Source organism: Diabrotica virgifera, chromosome 9 (genome assembly GCF_917563875.1).
Source record: "Diabrotica virgifera virgifera chromosome 9, PGI_DIABVI_V3a".
NCBI lineage: Eukaryota > Metazoa > Arthropoda > Insecta > Coleoptera > Chrysomelidae > Diabrotica > Diabrotica virgifera.
Genome location: NC_065451.1, coordinates 2329987 through 2348431, shown reverse-complemented (window position 1 = coordinate 2348431; position 18445 = coordinate 2329987). Strand labels below are relative to the sequence as shown.

General features: G+C 33.0%; 1 protein-coding gene across 1 annotated transcript in view; it reads right to left on the bottom strand.

Moving 5' to 3' along the window:
- The window catches only part of LOC114326595 (homeotic protein ocelliless-like), a 383708-nt gene that overhangs the window by 93426 nt on the left and 271837 nt on the right, over nucleotides 1-18445 (bottom strand). The window contains exon 2 of the mRNA XM_050662878.1: nucleotides 17952-18197. Within this exon, the coding sequence (XP_050518835.1) occupies nucleotides 17952-18105 (154 nt within the window). The 5' untranslated portion in view covers nucleotides 18106-18197. The remainder of the gene's footprint in view (nucleotides 1-17951; nucleotides 18198-18445) is intronic.

Sequence of the window (18445 nt, the reverse complement as noted above, 5' to 3'; positions counted from 1 at the left end):
CCACGTGAGACACGATATAAACATCGATTACTTACTGAGGTGTAGAGTTTCTTTATTTGATTTTATGAGAATTGCGGTCGAGGAAGGAATCTTTCCCTTGTTTATTATCACAAGAATTTTATAAGAAAATCATAGTTTTTTTGAGCGAGAATTTATTACAGTACAAAGTTTTTTAACAAATGAATATTGATATGATAAGAATCAGTATTTTTTGCAGAAAAACCTTACAGTAGTACCTCGCAGAGGAAATATACTATTGAGAAAATTTATGTAAAAGGTAAAGGCAAAATTATGTTTATGTTCTACAGTGGTAATGCAAAAAAAACAGAGCCCAAGGAGTCGCCATATTAGTTCACAGTATTAGTTCAGTATGGAGAAGAATATGGATTATCACTAGTAATACCACTAGAGGTCAAATTATTTCCGGAAATTTTTTTGAGATCATGAATATTTTGAAAATTTCCCGAGTCGCAGACGAGGGAAATTTTCTAAAAATATTCATGATCAAAAAAAAATTTCCGGATATTAATTTGACTTCGCGTGGTATTCGGTAAGAAAATTCCACACCAAATTTGCATTTGAAAATCCAAAGCTGCATGAACAGATTAATAGCGCGCCATAGCTTTGTCAGCAATTATTTAGGCTTTCAAATTCGTAATTTCTACTCATTGTAGTTGCATGGGAATACCATTTCAAGATGGAAAATAGTATATTCTTCAATTTTACATAAGTTTTGAGTAACTACAAGTGATAGAAAATTATTTTTTGGCGTTTTTCTTAACGTGCGTTATGCGCGTTTTAATGGTATGGAATTCATAACCAGCGTCAGCAAGCATCAATCATAGGAGGCTGTGATCATTATATTTTGACACTTCAAAACATCAAAAAAAAACTCGCGTTTTGTTACAATAAATAATATTGCACAGTCAGTAAAATCAATAAAATTCTTTGTTTAAAAAATGAATCGATTTGAAAATCATACAATATGCAAAATATGCGTGAAATTATCTGATGTAAAGATCAATCATCGTACCATGGCTTATTTATTTGAATTAATAGAGGATTGTGGCTTCAACTTGAAGAAAGAAAATCTGTTCCAAATTGTCCACGAATATTTGCGTCTAAACTACGCAAAATTGAAAGTACTGAATGGGAAAAAGGTAAATAAATTAGTGTCTAAATATTATATATATTTTATTAGACATAGAAACTTAATTGAAAACATTCAAAGTCCTGCATTTTCGCCATTAAGAAGAGAGGAGGTGTCCGAAGAATATAGAAAACATCTTAGCTTTGTAACTAAAATGAATCAAAACTAAATTATGTAAACAAATAAAAACCAGTCTATCAAAAATGTTCTGTTATTGTAAACGTCAAAAAATTTCCACTATAATTCGCTGTTGGGTACCCCACGAGCAAAAAATTTCCGATAAAATACCTCCGTTGCCATGGTGATCTGTCAAAATAACGTATTTTGATTGGTTCAAAATTACAGGTGTGGAATTTTCAACAAAACATCAAGAAAACTAAATTTATGAGAATATCAAAATAATGATGAAAGCCTGACAATTAAAGGTAAAATTTTAGAACAAGTAGAAAACTGCAACTATCTTGGCACAATAATTAATCAAACAAACGATTATTCCAAAGAAATAAAAGTTCGAATAGAGAAAGCAAGAACAAACTCAATAAAATGAGAAAGGTACTTTGTACAAGAGAACTGAAATTAGACTTAAGAGTTAGGCTGGCAAGGTGCTATATTTTCTCGACTCTGCTTTACGGGATAAAAGCATGGACACTTAACGCATCGACTACTAAAAAGTTGGAAGCATTTGAACTGCGGGTGTATAGAAGAATCCTGAAGATATCATGGACCGAGCATATTATAACAAACAACGAAGTCATGAGAAGAGTCAACAAAAGACTGGAAATATTGGAAACCATCAAGACACGAAAGCTCAGTACATGGGGCATGTTATGCGTAATGAGAGATACAACATACTTCAGTTGATTATACAGGGGAAAATCCAGGGCAAGGGAAGTGTAGGAAGGAAACGAATATCGTAGTTGCGTAACTTGAGGGAATGGTACGGATGCACATCAACCGAACTATTCAGAGCAGCAGCATCTAAGATCAGAATAGCCATGATGATTGCCAATCTCCGTCGGAGATGGCACGTGAAGAAGAAGATTAGTCCAGTACAAGTACTGGACTGTCAATGTGTCAGAAAAAAATAGGATAGGTGAATGAAGATTAAACTCGATGTCAATGACTTTAGAAGCCACCTCGTTGAAATTAAAAATATTATTAATAGGTAGATAATTATTATCTACCTATTAATAATATTTTTCCCTCACAAAGAACAACACAAAGGACATCTTTAAAAATACCAGAGGATAAAGATGTATGATTCACTATATTCGTTTCAACTGGAGAGCTACTTTCTTCCCAAATTTTGGAAGTAGGGACACTAACATAAGAAGTAACAATCAAGTACAAAGAGCAAATAGATCAGCAGTGTGTCTATAAAGCTATAAGGCAGGATTGATCTATCAAGACCAATATTAGACCAATAATGACGTAGGCTCCAGAAACAGGAGCCAATATAGACAAACATAGAGAATGCGAAAAACTCTAAAAATGAAGATTCTCAGAATAATTACAGGAAACATCACATCAGAACAAAATGTAATGTACAGGAGATTTCTGCTAGGATTAGGTTTCCTTTTTATAGTTCGTTGTTATTAATTATCTATTATGAGCATACCTTTACATATTTTCTGCTTTAATTAGTTGGAACTACTAATAGCTACTAGCTACAACAAATCTAAAAAACAGAATATTTAACAGTAATATTGCAAATTCACATAAAACAGGCCGACTGTTATAAGTGTATATTTCCCTCACCAGAACCTCTTTTATTGCTTTCCCTTGTATTACCACGTCTAGTATTTGAATAGCCGAGAAAAGACGATATATCAAACTTCCGATATGTTTACTGAGAGGGAAAAGCAGGCATGTACATTCCTGCTATAGTTTGTATTTTCTCACTTTCATTACTGTTATTATACAAAGTGAAAATTAAGGGTGAATCCGCACTACATATGTAACTTGTTCAGTATCGAATCTTGAAGAATTTTATGCGTTAAATAAGAAAAGTATAACTGTTTTTTTTCATTTGTATGTATAAATATAAAGCACATTTGGGCAGACTTTTAACTCAAATGAACCCCTAAATATTTATATTTTTGAGAAAACGTCTATTTTTAATACTATTTAGAACATTTACAGATATTTATTATGTATGTAGTATGACACAAATTAAAACTAAATCTTGACGAGAAGAGCAATGACTAAAAAAGATATACAACGTCAAGAGATGACCAATATTCACTGCTTTAATCTTTTTCGAAATCGCACACTTACAGCTCCCAATACCAAAAATGAATTACTGATCACAAGAAAAGTAAATGTCAGTGTCAAAACACTGACAAGAAGACCGAAGAGACTAGCTGAAATCCAAAACAGCCTTCCAGAGTTTCACAGCTTTTCCCAGGGCACAAAACCCAACGGTTGCAATCTGCAAGACCCATCTTCTTAATGTTGTTCTGAAGCTATGCCCCATCTTCTTTTCACATAAGAAATAGTGTTGCCCAAATGCAAGACCAAGACGAGACTTGGAAAGTCTTGGTCTTGGTCTTGCACCAATACACCTGGTCTTGGTCTTGGTATTGCACTCCCAGTCTTGGTCTTGCAGCAAGAGTCTTGCAAGTCTCGCAGTTACCCACTAGCATATTGCTATTTATTAAATATTACTTTAGGTCTTAGAACAACGTAAACGTATAGGTACATTTTCAGCTTGACTTAACATACGACATAGTAAAAACCAACCAAATCAATAAATGTCTAAACAACTCACATTGGGTGGGTTTGAACCCACGATCTAAACTATCCCTGCCTATAGTCAACCGTCTAACTAACTGAGCTATCTACCGTGTCAAACGGGAGTCAGTCTGTTTCTTAATAAAATTTTGCATTTTGTGTTTGGTGCCCTTCGATAGATTTTTCAAAAATATGAACGTACTTTTTAATTTTTCGATCTGACATTCATTTCGTGAAATATTCGCTTTTTTGTGAAACTTTGTGACTCACCCATTTCCTTACGCCCCGCTCAAACCGTCATATTTTTTAAATATACACTGTTTTGCATGTACATACTAAACTTACCTTATCTTAATCTGACGATTTCGAGTTTTTCTGAGAATATATATTTTTTTCGGGCCTCCCTTAACGAATTCCCCTGTATTAAAAGCCAATATAGGTATGGTAGAGGTACATTTACAGGGTACAAGGTTTCTCCCCATATGATGATCTGACGCGCTCCAGTAACTGCAAAAATCCCCGCTTAGGTTCCCCTACCATTAAATGCATCATCTTATTTCAATTTTTTATAAGATATATTTTTGCTTAGAATATTTTTTTCGATAAAATACTTACTTTTTGAGTAATTTGCGCAAAAACCGTCGAAAAACGTGTGTTTTTTTTGTTGAAAAATGAACATATTCAGTCGCAAATAGCTCGAAAAGTATTGACTTGGTTTATTTGTAGATGAATAAAATAGAACAAAAGTTGCTTAGAATTAGTCAGTTTATTCAAACTTGACTTATTTTGAACCTTTGTTTTTTAACCCCCCAAGAAGGGGTGAAAGGTGAAACTCATCCCCAGGGCAAAATCACACATGCATCGGCCAGTATCTCTTTTTTGGCGTGTTAGCTATGTGTACGCAAACATGTCAATCCAAAATCCAAGCGCTTCTTTAAAATTTCAAGTTTTTGTAACATTTTACCGTGAGTGAATGGACTGTACAGGGTAGCCGTGCATTATCTTATCTAGTGCTTTTTCAGCAAAAAATTTTGTTTGGCCTATTGATCTAATATCTAATTGCACACTCTGCAAAAAGTTTATAAGTAAGACGTTTAGTCTTTACGATATGGTATTATTCCCACTAACTGATAAGGAAAAACAATTGACTGGGTGTCGGTAACAGTGGATATGCTATTCGTATTATCTTTTTATCAACAAAGGGGACATTATATCTTTAAAAGTTTCAATGCGAAATGCGATATTATTATACTGTCGGCGCGGCGTCACACAACACAAGAAGATTATTTTATGAAAGGTATTCTCAAAATACAGTACAATTACTTTCGGAGCGAAGGCGTTGTCTGATATTAGGAAAGAATGAAAATAAATATTTTATTTTTACATTGTAATAATAAACCTCTCGAGTGTTCTTATATGGATATTTAATTCGCTATACATATATGTTTATCGTATTGTTCATAATGCGCATAAATCCAATTTTCCAAATTTTTCTTACATATTTTTTGCGTCTCATTGTCTCTAAGCATCTTAGGTCTGGATCCCGCGTATGAAAAAAAAGTTGATTAATAGCAAACCGAAAATTTGTTAATAGCTTAAGGGTGTCTAGTCGGAAAAACTTTGATATATGGTAACACTGGAACAGGGGAAGTTTTAATTGCGGAACAGATTAAAAATTTGGAACGTCAGACCACGAAAACGTCACATGTATTTTGTCCGACAAAACTTCCAATTGATTTGTTACCCTTTCATTAAACTCTCATGCAAAAATCAGACTGCTATTTATCACCAAATGGGCATTTTAATGAGTGGAACACGTAGAACATGTCAAATGACAGGAATTATGACAGGTGATAAATAGCAGTCTGATTTTTGCATGAGCGTTTAATGAAAGGGTAACAAATCAATTGGAAGTTCTGTCGGACAAAATACATGTGACGTTTTCGTGGTCTGACGTTCCAAATTTTTAACCTGTTCCACAATTAAAACTTTCCCTGTTCCAGTGTTCCCATACATCAAAGTTTGTCCGACTAGACAGCCTTAAGCTATTAACAAATTTTCAGCATGCTATTAATCAACTTTTTTTTTCATACGCGGGATCCAGACCTATATTTCCGAACTAATATATTCCATAAAACGACACTCAATCCTAACTGCAAGACGCAAGAGTCTCGCAGGCTTAGTCTTGTTCTTGCTCAAGTCTTGCACGGTTAGTCTTGGTCTTGCTAAAATAAGGCGGTCTTGGTCTTGGTCTAAAACGCAAGAACAAGACCAAGACTGCAAGACCAAGACCGATTTTGGGCAACACTAATAAGAAACAAGGATACAATTATGGACGCCATATGGACGTACACAATGTTAGCTTTGGCGGCAGTTCGATTATGCTATGAGGTGACATTAGTTGAGAGAGTCGTACGGAGCTTATTGAGGCGAACATTCGAATGAATGCTGACTGGTACATACGCAACATATTTTTGTACGCAAGAGACGCTTGCCTTCATAAACCTTCTACTTATAATACAAAAAAAGGTATGGTAGGTGAAAATAGTTTGTTTTTTGGTACATTCTCAAATTGGTGTATTCAACTTGAAATAATAGAGAAACGGTCGATTTTAGGTGTATAATGCTACTAATACCTTTTGTAGTGCTTGAAAAGACCTTTAAAATGAGCTATATTAAAGGTCAATTACATTAAAACTAAGCGAGATATGCTGCAAACAAAATTGATAACTAATGTATTTTAAGAAAAAATGAGAAGTATAATTTTAACCCCCATCCACCAAAATGTAAATGCATGATTTTCCTTCTACAATACCTTTTATTATAGTGTTATTTTTATGTATAAAAAGTTGGACGGGTTTAAGATGAATGGTTTTTGAAAAAAAAAAGGTCAAATTATAGAGCAAATTTTTAAATTTTCTTAAAAATCTTTCTTTTTCTCCATGTAAAGTGATAAGAGATACAGTAATGAAAAATAAAATGAAAATTTTTATCTGAAAAAGCCCTACATTTTTGTGGGTTATCTTTTTTCATATCTCTTATCTTTTTCGAGTTACATAGAGGAAAAGGAAGATTTTTAAGAAAATTTAAAAATGCGCTCTATAATTTGATCTTATTTTTTTCAAAAACCATTCATTTTAATCCAGCCCAACTTTTGAAAATAGTATGAAATAACACTATAATAAAAAGTATTGTAGAAGGAAAACAATGTATTTAAATTCTGATGGATGAGAGGTTAAATATACTTCTCATTTCTTCTTAAAATACATTAGTCATTAACTTTGTTGCAGAATATCTCACTTAGTTTGCATGTAATCGACAATTAGTATTGCTCATTTTAAAGGTCTTTTCAAGCACTACAAAAGTTATTAGTATCATTATACATCTAAAATCGACAGTTTCTCTGTTATTTCAAGTTGAATACACCGATTTGAGCATGCAGCAAAAAAACAAACTCTTCTTACCTAACATATCCCTCTTTGTATTTTAACTAGAAGATTTATGAAGGAACGAATATCTTTGTTTTTTTATAACCTACAGAAATATTTTATATAGTTTTTTGTTAGATGCATAGTTTTTAAGGTATTCGCAGAAATCCGTCCGAAAAGGTGACATTTTTCATTGAAAATGGCCAATTTTCAACCACGAATAACTCAAAAAGTATTGAGTTTTCAAAAAATAATCATAGAACAGTTTTTGCTTAAAATTAAGTTCTCTAGCCTTTTTCGTGGCTATTTTAACCAAAACATTTTTCACCCCCGAGAAGGGGTGGGAACCACCCCCAAGAGAAAAGCGCACATCGGCATAGGGTAGACTTTGTTTCTTGAGCTATTCCCTAATTACTGTGAAAATATCAAGTAAGTAGATGTAGTAGGATGGAATTCGGAGCCAAATATCCTCATTGACTTCGCGATCATTAGAGCTAGAGTAGTTAATACTAGGTGCTAAATCTTTACAATGCCGTAAAAAAGTGTTTTGTTGTCGTTATTGTTTTTCTTTCTAATTGAATGTTATTCGCAAAAACATGACTATTTCATTAATTTCTCTACAAATTTGTTATAACTCTTGTCTAGATCGACTTATTAGCAAAAAAAGTACAAAACTTCTGAAAAGGAACACAATATAAACTAAAAAGGGGTAGTTCCCTGGATTGGCTGTATACCTTATAGTTAAACAAACTGGAACATGAAGTAAAAACCACTTCTATGTAAAAGGTATATTTACTAAAAATTTTTTTTTTATTTAGAATCCCAATGGATTCAATAAAATGAGTTCATCAGAACGTTTTCAAACCTATCGGTCCATCATCAGTGATCTAAAATCAAATAAGTAATCCCACTATTAAAATTAAAAAGATGGTTGAAATTGTGAAAGTTAAAAAATGTGGTTATGATTACTTACTTGAATACTTGCAAAATAGCCCCAGAACCAAACAATGGTTGTGATTATAAATAAATCTACATTATGTTGAAATAAATTTAAAATGGCTAAACGCCGATGTTAAAGGATTAAACCTCTGGGAACATGGTGAAACTCTACCCGAGGACCCAATCAACCATCTTCGGTCAACGATGACTACTAAGTGTCAAAGCTATGTGGGAAATGCTTGATGTGACATTGACAGTTAAGGAAGAAGGTAGTCGATTTTCTAGGAATTTTAAAAAAAAAGCAAAGTCATGATCCAGAAGAAGATATGTTAAAGCTTTAAATATCTGAAATTGTCTGTTAATTAAATCTATTGTTGTTTAAAATTAAAAGATAATGTGTTTTACAAAATAAAATTATTTTAACTGTAGGTAACTAAAAATTGACTGTATCAAATAAAATTAACCTGATCAAAAAATTACAATATGATAAAGTGAGCTGATTAGTAGTAATAACAGAAATAAAATTAAATAAGTGGTGTTATAGAAGAAGTTTTAAATTTTGAAAAGGGATATTATTATATCAAGAAATTTATATGTCCACAGCATGTGTATTGATGGTTGTATAGGTAGTAGGGAAATTATTGTTTGGATGTAGGTGAAAATTAAAAAATTTTATATAGATTGGAGTTAGGATAAAGTCAATCTGATAGTAGAAAATGTGATTCAGGAATGCAATTCTTATGGAAAAATTTTAATGAAATTGAGAAAATTCTTGTGACAAACTGGTGAATATGTAATTGATAATAAATAATTGTAGGAAAAACAGGTTGCCCAGTTGATACAAACTAAAATTTAATTAGTATAGAAAACAATAGGTGTAATGAATGAAATAGAATTAATAAAACAAAATTAAGAGAATGAATATTGTTATAATTTGATTAAAGAATGACTGAGTTTAACTGTGATTAAAGAAATAAAGTGATGAAATGTTAGATGTGAAGATAAAAAATATATTTGGAAAAGGTCAAAGACAAAAAGCAAAGGAGTGTGATGTAGGATCAAAGCATAGGTGGAAAGAGTGAAAGAGAAAGATTGGAGAGTTGGGTATGAGGGTTGAACTGAATGAAGAAAAGAAATGAAAGAAGTGTGAAAAGAGGGTATGGTAAATTAATTAGGTTTTGATTAAGAGGAGTTTATGTGGTTAGTAATGATTAGTATGTGTAAGGAGTTTGGAGCCAGTAAGGGAACGAAGAAGATAGTTGACAGTGGGTAAATAGGATGAAGAAGATAGCAGATAGGATAGGAAAAGGGAAGGTATAACAAAGTAATAGGAATTATGAAAATAATTGACGGTGAATGGGGACAAAATTGCGGTTAAGGGATGTTTGTCGGTTAACACAATTGGGACTTTTCTTTAGGTCTTTGACAATTTCCAAATCCTCGTATAAGTCTAAACGGAGTGTATTTTTTTGTTGAATGTTGTGTATCAACTGGACCCCATCAGGAATCTTAAGTTCGTGTTTATTGACTTTTAAATGGTGTGAAAAAGCTGAAGTGGTATCTCTCTTACTGTGTTCTGCCGATCGGGTGGAAAGAGATCTATAAGTTCTACCAATGTAGGTAGCATCGCAGTCTGAACAAGAGAGTCTGTATACCCCACTACGGCTCATGTAATGGATAGGGTCTTTGGTGTTAGTTAAGCTTTTATTGAGGGTGTTATTGACTTTAAATGAGATTTTGATGTTATCACAAGAATTGGAAATGATTTGTTTGACTCTTTCAGATAATTTGGAGTTATTAAACGGTAAGGAGGCATAAATTGGAGTAGTTGTGGAAGATGATGAGAAAGCGGATTGTTGAAGTAACTTAAGTTCTCTTTTCTGTTGAAGTTTAAGGATGATGTCTGGGTCATAATCATTGTTAACTGCAATTTGTTTGATGATGTTCAGTTCTTTGTTAAATTCAGTTGTAGATAGAGGAATAGAGTTTAATCTATATATAAAGCTACGAAATGCAGAAAGTTTATGTGAAAGAGGATGGTTAGAGGATGGTCAACAACCAGATGGTTTAGCAATGGGAAGTTGCTTATCCCCTTTCTTAGCTGATGTCTTTATGGATCATTTAGAATCCAATCATATCACAAAAAATCCAGAGATATTACATTGGTTTCGTTATGTAGATGACATTTTAGTCCTCATATCTGGTAACTCCGACTCAGCTCACAACTTACTTCATAAAATCAATCTAATCCATCCTAAAATCACTTTTACCATGGAACTAGAATCTTCTAACTCCATTAACTTCTTGGACATATCTATTACCAGACTAGATGACCACTTCAACTTTGGTATCTACCGTAAACCTACACAGACTGATCACGTTATCCATTCCACTTCTAACCATCCTCTTTCACATAAACTTTCTGCATTTCGTAGCTTTATATATAGATTAAACTCTATTCCTCTATCTACAACTGAATTTAACAAAGAACTGAACATCATCAAACAAATTGCAGTTAACAATGGTTATGACCCAGACATCATCCTTAAACTTCAACAGAAAAGAGAACTTAAGTTACTTCAACAATCCGCTTTCTCATCATCTTCCACAACTACTCCAATTTATGCCTCCTTACCGTTTAATAACTCCAAATTATCTGAAAGAGTCAAACAAATCATTTCCAATTCTTGTGATAACATCAAAATCTCATTTAAAGTCAATAACACCCTCAATAAAAGCTTAACTAACACCAAAGACCCTATCCATTACATGAGCCGTAGTGGGGTATACAGACTCTCTTGTTCAGACTGCGATGCTACCTACATTGGTAGAACTTATAGATCTCTTTCCACCCGATCGGCAGAACACAGTAAGAGAGATACCACTTCAGCTTTTTCACACCATTTAAAAGTCAATAAACACGAACTTAAGATTCCTGATGGGGTCCAGTTGATACACAACATTCAACAAAAAAATACACTCCGTTTAGACTTATACGAGGATTTGGAAATTGTCAAAGACCTAAAGAAAAGTCCCAATTGTGTTAACCGACAAACATCCCTTAACCGCAATTTTGTCCCCATTCACCGTCAATTATTTTCATAATTCCTATTACTTTGTTATACCTTCCCTTTTCCTATCCTATCTGCTATCTTCTTCATCCTATTTACCCACTGTCAACTATCTTCTTCGTTCCCTTACTGGCTCCAAACTCCTTACACATACTAATCATTACTAACCACATAAACTCCTCTTAATCAAAACCTAATTAATTTACCATACCCTCTTTTCACACTTCTTTCATTTCTTTTCTTCATTCAGTTCAACCCTCATACCCAACTCTCCAATCTTTCTCTTTCACTCTTTCCACCTATGCTTTGATCCTACATCACACTCCTTTGCTTTTTGTCTTTGACCTTTTCCAAATATATTTTTTATCTTCACATCTAACATTTCATCACTTTATTTCTTTAATCACAGTTAAACTCAGTCATTCTTTAATCAAATTATAACAATATTCATTCTCTTAATTTTGTTTTATTAATTCTATTTCATTCATTACACCTATTGTTTTCTATACTAATTAAATTTTAGTTTGTATCAACTGGGCAACCTGTTTTTCCTACAATTATTTATTATCAATTACATATTCACCAGTTTGTCACAAGAATTTTCTCAATTTCATTAAAATTTTTCCATAAGAATTGCATTCCTGAATCACATTTTCTACTATCAGATTGACTTTATCCTAACTCCAATCTATATAAAATTTTTTAATTTTCACCTACATCCAAACAATAATTTCCCTACTACCTATACAACCATCAATACACATGCTGTGGACATATAAATTTCTTGATATAATAATATCCCTTTTCAAAATTTAAAACTTCTTCTATAACACCACTTATTTAATTTTATTTCTGTTATTACTACTAATCAGCTCACTTTATCATATTGTAATTTTTTGATCAGGTTAATTTTATTTGATACAGTCAATTTTTAGTTACCTACAGTTAAAATAATTTTATTTTGTAAAACACATTATCTTTTAATTTTAAACAACAATAGATTTAATTAACAGACAATTTCAGATATTTAAAGCTTTAACATATCTTCTTCTGGATCATGACTTTGTTTTTTTTTTAAAATTCCTAGAAAATCGACTACCTTCTTCCTTAACTGTCAATGTCACATCAAGCATTTCCCACATAGCTTTGACACTTAGTAGTCATCGTTGACCGAAGATGGTTGATTGGGTCCTCGGGTAGAGTTTCACCATGTTCCCAGAGGTTTAATCCTTTAACATCGGCGTTTAGCCATTTTAAATTTATTTCAACATAATGTAGATTTATTTATAATCACAACCATTGTTTGGTTCTGGGGCTATTTTGCAAGTATTCAAGTAAGTAATCATAACCACATTTTTTAACTTTCACAATTTCAACCATCTTTTTAATTTTAATAGTGGGATTACTTATTTGATTTTAGATCACTGATGATGGACCGATAGGTTTGAAAACGTTCTGATGAACTCATTTTATTGAATCCATTGGGATTCTAAAAAAATTTTTAGTAAATATACCTTTTACATAGAAGTGGTTTTTACTTCATGTTCCAGTTTGTTGAACACAATATACTTCAAAAGCAGACTCAAAGTAAAATATATGATATTTTTGTATTATGTGGTGTATTTTGTGAGTGTATTATACTGTATAAAAATATTGATATGAATGTTTTTTTTTTCAGGTAAGTGCTCAATTTTTTTTTCGCAAGTTCTTGGTAAGTACTTTCGAAGTGTATTTTATCGTTTTTGAGACTGCATACATTTCTCCCAGAAATTAAGGCACCACCTTAAAAATGGGTCAATTTTGATGTCTCGAATTTCCTAAACCTGTTATCCGATTTAAGTGCATATCTCAACCATTGACATACGTTTATAAAGCAAACTGTCATTATTTTTTCATGCAGACCCTTTAAAGTTTGCCATACTTATTTAAAACCACCCTGTATTGATGAAAACACAGCTAGTTCTTAAAGTATGAAAACAGAATGTTAAGAAAACATGAGGCTATAGTTGGATTTTAATTTCAGTATTTTGTAAATGCTAGAATATTCCACAGGGTGCCGCAAACTTTGAGAAAAAAACCACAGTTTGATTGGTACACCTGGAATACAATGACAATTTACCTGTCTATTAACAATATTATTATAGAGATATTGTTAAAGAATAAGGCTATAACATATTAAAAAAATTACTTAAATCAGACAACAGGTTTAGGAAATTCGAGACATTAAAAATGACCAATTTTTAAGGTGGTGCGTTTATTTCTTGGAGAAGTGTAATGAAACATCTACTGCATTTCGTTAGTCGTTTTTCCACTCTACAAACCTCCCGAAGCTTATAATTAGGATGCATACGTGCATCTTCCTGTTTTCCCAGCGCAAGAAAGTGATGTTTACTTTATAAAGTAACCGTTAAATCTCTCCAGAGCCAGCCGGCGTATCCTGAGGGATACAGATCCGCAAATTTGGCTCGACGGGCGTTAGCGGGTGAGAAGAACAAACATGGACACACGTCCGATAAAATGCTAATCTGCTACGAGGTAATTGAAAATAAACCGCGGGGCCCCTAGGAAAAATTCATGACTTAATTTTCCGAGGAGGGTAGGTATGTGTACAGCACGATGGATTGGCTATTTGTAGGTTAGGAAGCTGTTTGAAGCACAAAAAGGGTGTTTTTCGTGTTAGTTTTTGCTCACTTATAGACAAAGATGTCAAGTTTGCGATGTGCTAGTAAAAATACCAAGATTTATATTTTGAAAATCAAGTTTTCAATCTTAGCTTCACTTTTTGTAACATTGGGAATACATTCGTAATCCCAATACCGTAATACAAAGTAATCGTAATACAAAGGTAAAAGTAGTTTAGAATTAATAATTATGTTTTAATGTGCAATTATTTCATTCTAATTTAAATGTTAGTTTACTCTTGATCGAAATTCATGTTTTATATACCTCGTATAAAATTAATAAAATTTTATACAAGGTGACCCAAAAGTAGTGGAACGGTCGAATATTTCGCGAACTGAACATCGGATCGAAAAATTGAAAAATACGTGTTCAATCATTTTCAAAAATCTACCCAATGACACCAAACACCAACCTCCACTACACCCCCTGGAGGTGGGGTGGGGGGTAACTTTAAAATCTCAAATGGAAACCCCTAGATTTTCTTGCAGATTTGGATTCGTTACGTAAAAGTAAGCAACTTTTATTCAAGACATTTTTTCGAACTGTGGATAGATGGCGCTATAATTGGGAAAAACGATATATCCTGATACCATGGGTAAATTATAGAAACGGTCTAATATCTCGAGAAATACACTTCCAAATGAGAAACCAAACAAATTTTTTTAATACTTTTCGAAAACCTATCGAATAACACTAAACATGACCCTCCAACCCACTCCCCTGGAGGTGGGGTGGGGGGTAACTTTAAAATATTAAATAGCAACCCCCACTTTTTATTAGAGTCGGATTTGTCATGAAAAACTAAGCAACATTTATTCGAACATGTTTTAGAATTGTTGATAGATGGCGCTTTAATTGGAAAAATACGATTTATTAGCGCCATCTATCAGCATTTTTAAAAAATGTTTCGAATAAATGTTGCTTAATTTTTCATGACGAATTCGAATCTGCAATAAAAAGTGGGGGTTGCTATTTAAGATTTTAAAGTTACCCCCACCCCACCTCCAGGGGGTGGGTTGGAGGGTCATATTTAGTGTTTGTCGATAGGTTTAAGAAAAATATTAAAAACCTGTTTTTTGGTTTCTTATTTGGAAGTGTATTTCTCGAAATATTAGACCGTTTCTATAATTTACCTATGGTATCAGGATAAATCGTTTTTCCCAATTATAGCGCCATCTATCCACAGTTCGAAAAAATGTCTTGCATAAAAGTTGCTTACTTTTACGTAAAGAATGCAAATCTGCAAGAAAAACTAGGGGTTTCCATTTAAGATTTTAAAGTTACCCCCCACCCCACCTCCAGGGGGTGTAGTGGGAGTTGGTGTTTGGTGTCATTGGATAGATTTTTGAAAATGATTGAACACGTATTTTTCAGTTTTTCCATCCGATGTTTAGTTCGCGAAATATTCGACCGTTCCCCTACTTTTGGGACACGGTTGCATCATAAATCTTAGAACAAGAAGAGCTTTTTATGAAGAATAACTTTTATTTGTCAAATTAAAAATAAAAGAGTTATAAATGAAAATGTTCTTGGTATCCTTGGTATCTTAGTAGTAATAATTATTACTAAACAATTAGTAATTTTGCCAATTTCGGCAAAATTCTCAAAAAACAAAAAAATTACCTTCTACAATCACTAGTCAGTTGTGTCGAGTTTAGGGAACGACTAGGTATACATAATATTTTAATACTATAATATAGCATATGGAACAGTCCATTTATCATAAAGGGGAGGCCGTATTTATACTGGTGTACCTAAACCTTTTTAAAACTGTTAATAAATTATTGCTTTTAAAATAGTTATACTCAAATTGTATTTTTGAACATCTTATTTATTTTATATAATAATTAAATTCACTATCAAATGTCATTGATGTTTTATTAATACATACTTAATTTAAAATTTAGTTTGACATTCACGAAGTGTCCAACTCAAATGTAAATAACCTATGCTTGGCAAATCGAGATTTAAAAAAAAGTAGCCTACTTCCTAATCAACCATTTGAGCTGACGTTTAGTGCGTCTGTAGCAGATAACCGGATTGTGACGTCACATTTTAGACTTCGAGGTCGATTATCTCGAAGACGGTTAGATATATCTAAATGCCGTTTTCAGATTTGGATTCAGAAGGCAAAACTACATAAGAATCCATCGATACACCTGCTCTAAGTATTGCAGGAGCGGCAACGCAATAACACACAGACTTTTGAAAATTTATAAACGAAAAGTTTTCGTTGAAAAACTTCAATTCTTTGATTTTGTGTCAGTTCAATTCATATTTTTGTGTAGAAAAATGAATTTCTTCTTCCTGGTATCTTTTGGATGTACTTTATCGCAATAAGTCAAAATATTGTAGCAAAAGAGTAGTTTTGACCGACCCTCGTATAACAGGTCCCATCTCCACACAGACAGAACAATCATGCCTATTCTGTAACTCATTTCGATGATAGAAGTCAGTAAAATCGAATAGAAGTGACCAAGTCGAATAGAAATAGTCCAAATCCGTATTCCATAACTACTTCGGAATCTCTACAATCGTAATGTGAATAGAAATCACTTCGACAGCATTTACCCTGTCGAGATGAGATTTCGATTATCGGAATTGTGGTTGACGCAAGCGCATTTTGTTTTGTTTTGACGTTTATATTTTATATATAAAAATAATTAATTACATACTACTTATTTATAATTATTTATAGTATTTGTACCTTTTTTTAGCTGCTTAATTTTTAGTCTGTGGTGTTATTTGTTTAGAGAACTATATATATTTCATTTAGACATGTTGTACGGTACGAGTATGAATAATTGGACCTAACCTTATTTATTTGCTACTTGGCGTCTGAATGTTTCCCATTCACATTGTTGCCATATTTTGTTCGCATATTTCTTGTACAATTGCAATCAATGGTATAATGCACAAGAATAGCATACGATAGACTTCTTATGCGTTAATTGATAAATAAATATTATACCAGTATACTTGTATATTTATCAGTCAACGCTCATAGTCTGAACAAATTATAGAAAAGATGCCATTTTTGGGAAAAGCTGTTTAGCAGTTATTTCAACTGGAATCGAATCTTAAAGATTGCATATTATTAGTAATATCAATTTTAAATAATTTATTAATAATAATGAATTAATAACATCAATTTAAATATCTTTGATTTAAAAGCATTTATACTTCTTATCTTCACTTATCTTTTTTATTTATCAGTTTATCTTCTTTTTTATATCAATTTTAATTAACTTTAATTTAAAACCATTTATCCTCTTTTGAGCTTTTTGCATCCAGTATTTACACGAATATTTTATTTACTTCTCAAAACTTTGAGGATAGTATGAAGAAAGTATGAAAACATTGAGGAAATGGCAACGGTGTCATCTTTCAAGTAACAAAATAGGTCACAGAACACAATTTCGCTGGTTACTGCGCGGTTGCCACCTCCTCAGAACCGCGTGAAATAGAAGTCAGAGATTTCGATTACGATATGAGTTACAGAATACCGATCCAAACACAAAAATGACGCGATAGATATCAAACATTCCGATTTTGGGTAATTACGATTCGACTTGGTCATTTCTATTCGATTTGTTAAAAGTTACAGAATAGGGCTGAATATCGATGTTTCGTGATAAGACGCGATGCAGCGGCGAGGAGGACGTGCAACTAACCGAATGTCGTGATCATACCTAGAGATAGACACAACGTTCCAGAAATAACGGCTAAAGTATATAACGACACGAATTTTATAAATTCAGTTAGTTTAAGCTAGAGATTGAAAAGTAAATTTGTATAAATAAATTAATAAAGTCATATATAAATACGAACCGCTCGTTTTATTGTTACAATATGCTTCCATAATGTCACTCCAAAAACTTTGAAAAACACTTTCGAAAATCAAAATTTTAAATGGATATATTAATGTATTAAATCCCAAATAAATACCTTGAGGAAAGGGCACCGGTTCCAGGGGATGAGTGAGTCCGAAGGGCCCCAAGCCCGGCATGGACATCCCCGTGAGTCCCGAACCGAGGCTGGGATGCGACGGGAAGTGGCCGTGGGGGCCGGCGGGTGTCTTCAGGTATCCAGCCATGTTCATGTGGGAGAACAGACCGCACGCGCCCCCCACGCCGTACCCCCCGGTGGTGTCTTCTCCTGGTAGGGGAGTCGTCTTGATGCTGGATATTTTCACTGGAACAAAAAAAAATCATTAGTATAATATATAATATATACAAATGTTTCAGTTTATTTTTATCCAATACAAAACAATTAATCAATATATTTATTGTGAATGGACCATAATTTTAATTTAAACTACAATCCGACAAGCGAGATCTGGCGGTTAACCTTCTCGTATTGTGTATTTCTCGTTGTGTATTTTCACTCAAGGTCACCCGCCAGCTATCGTTTGTTGGATTGTACGGGTATGTGAAGTTTCG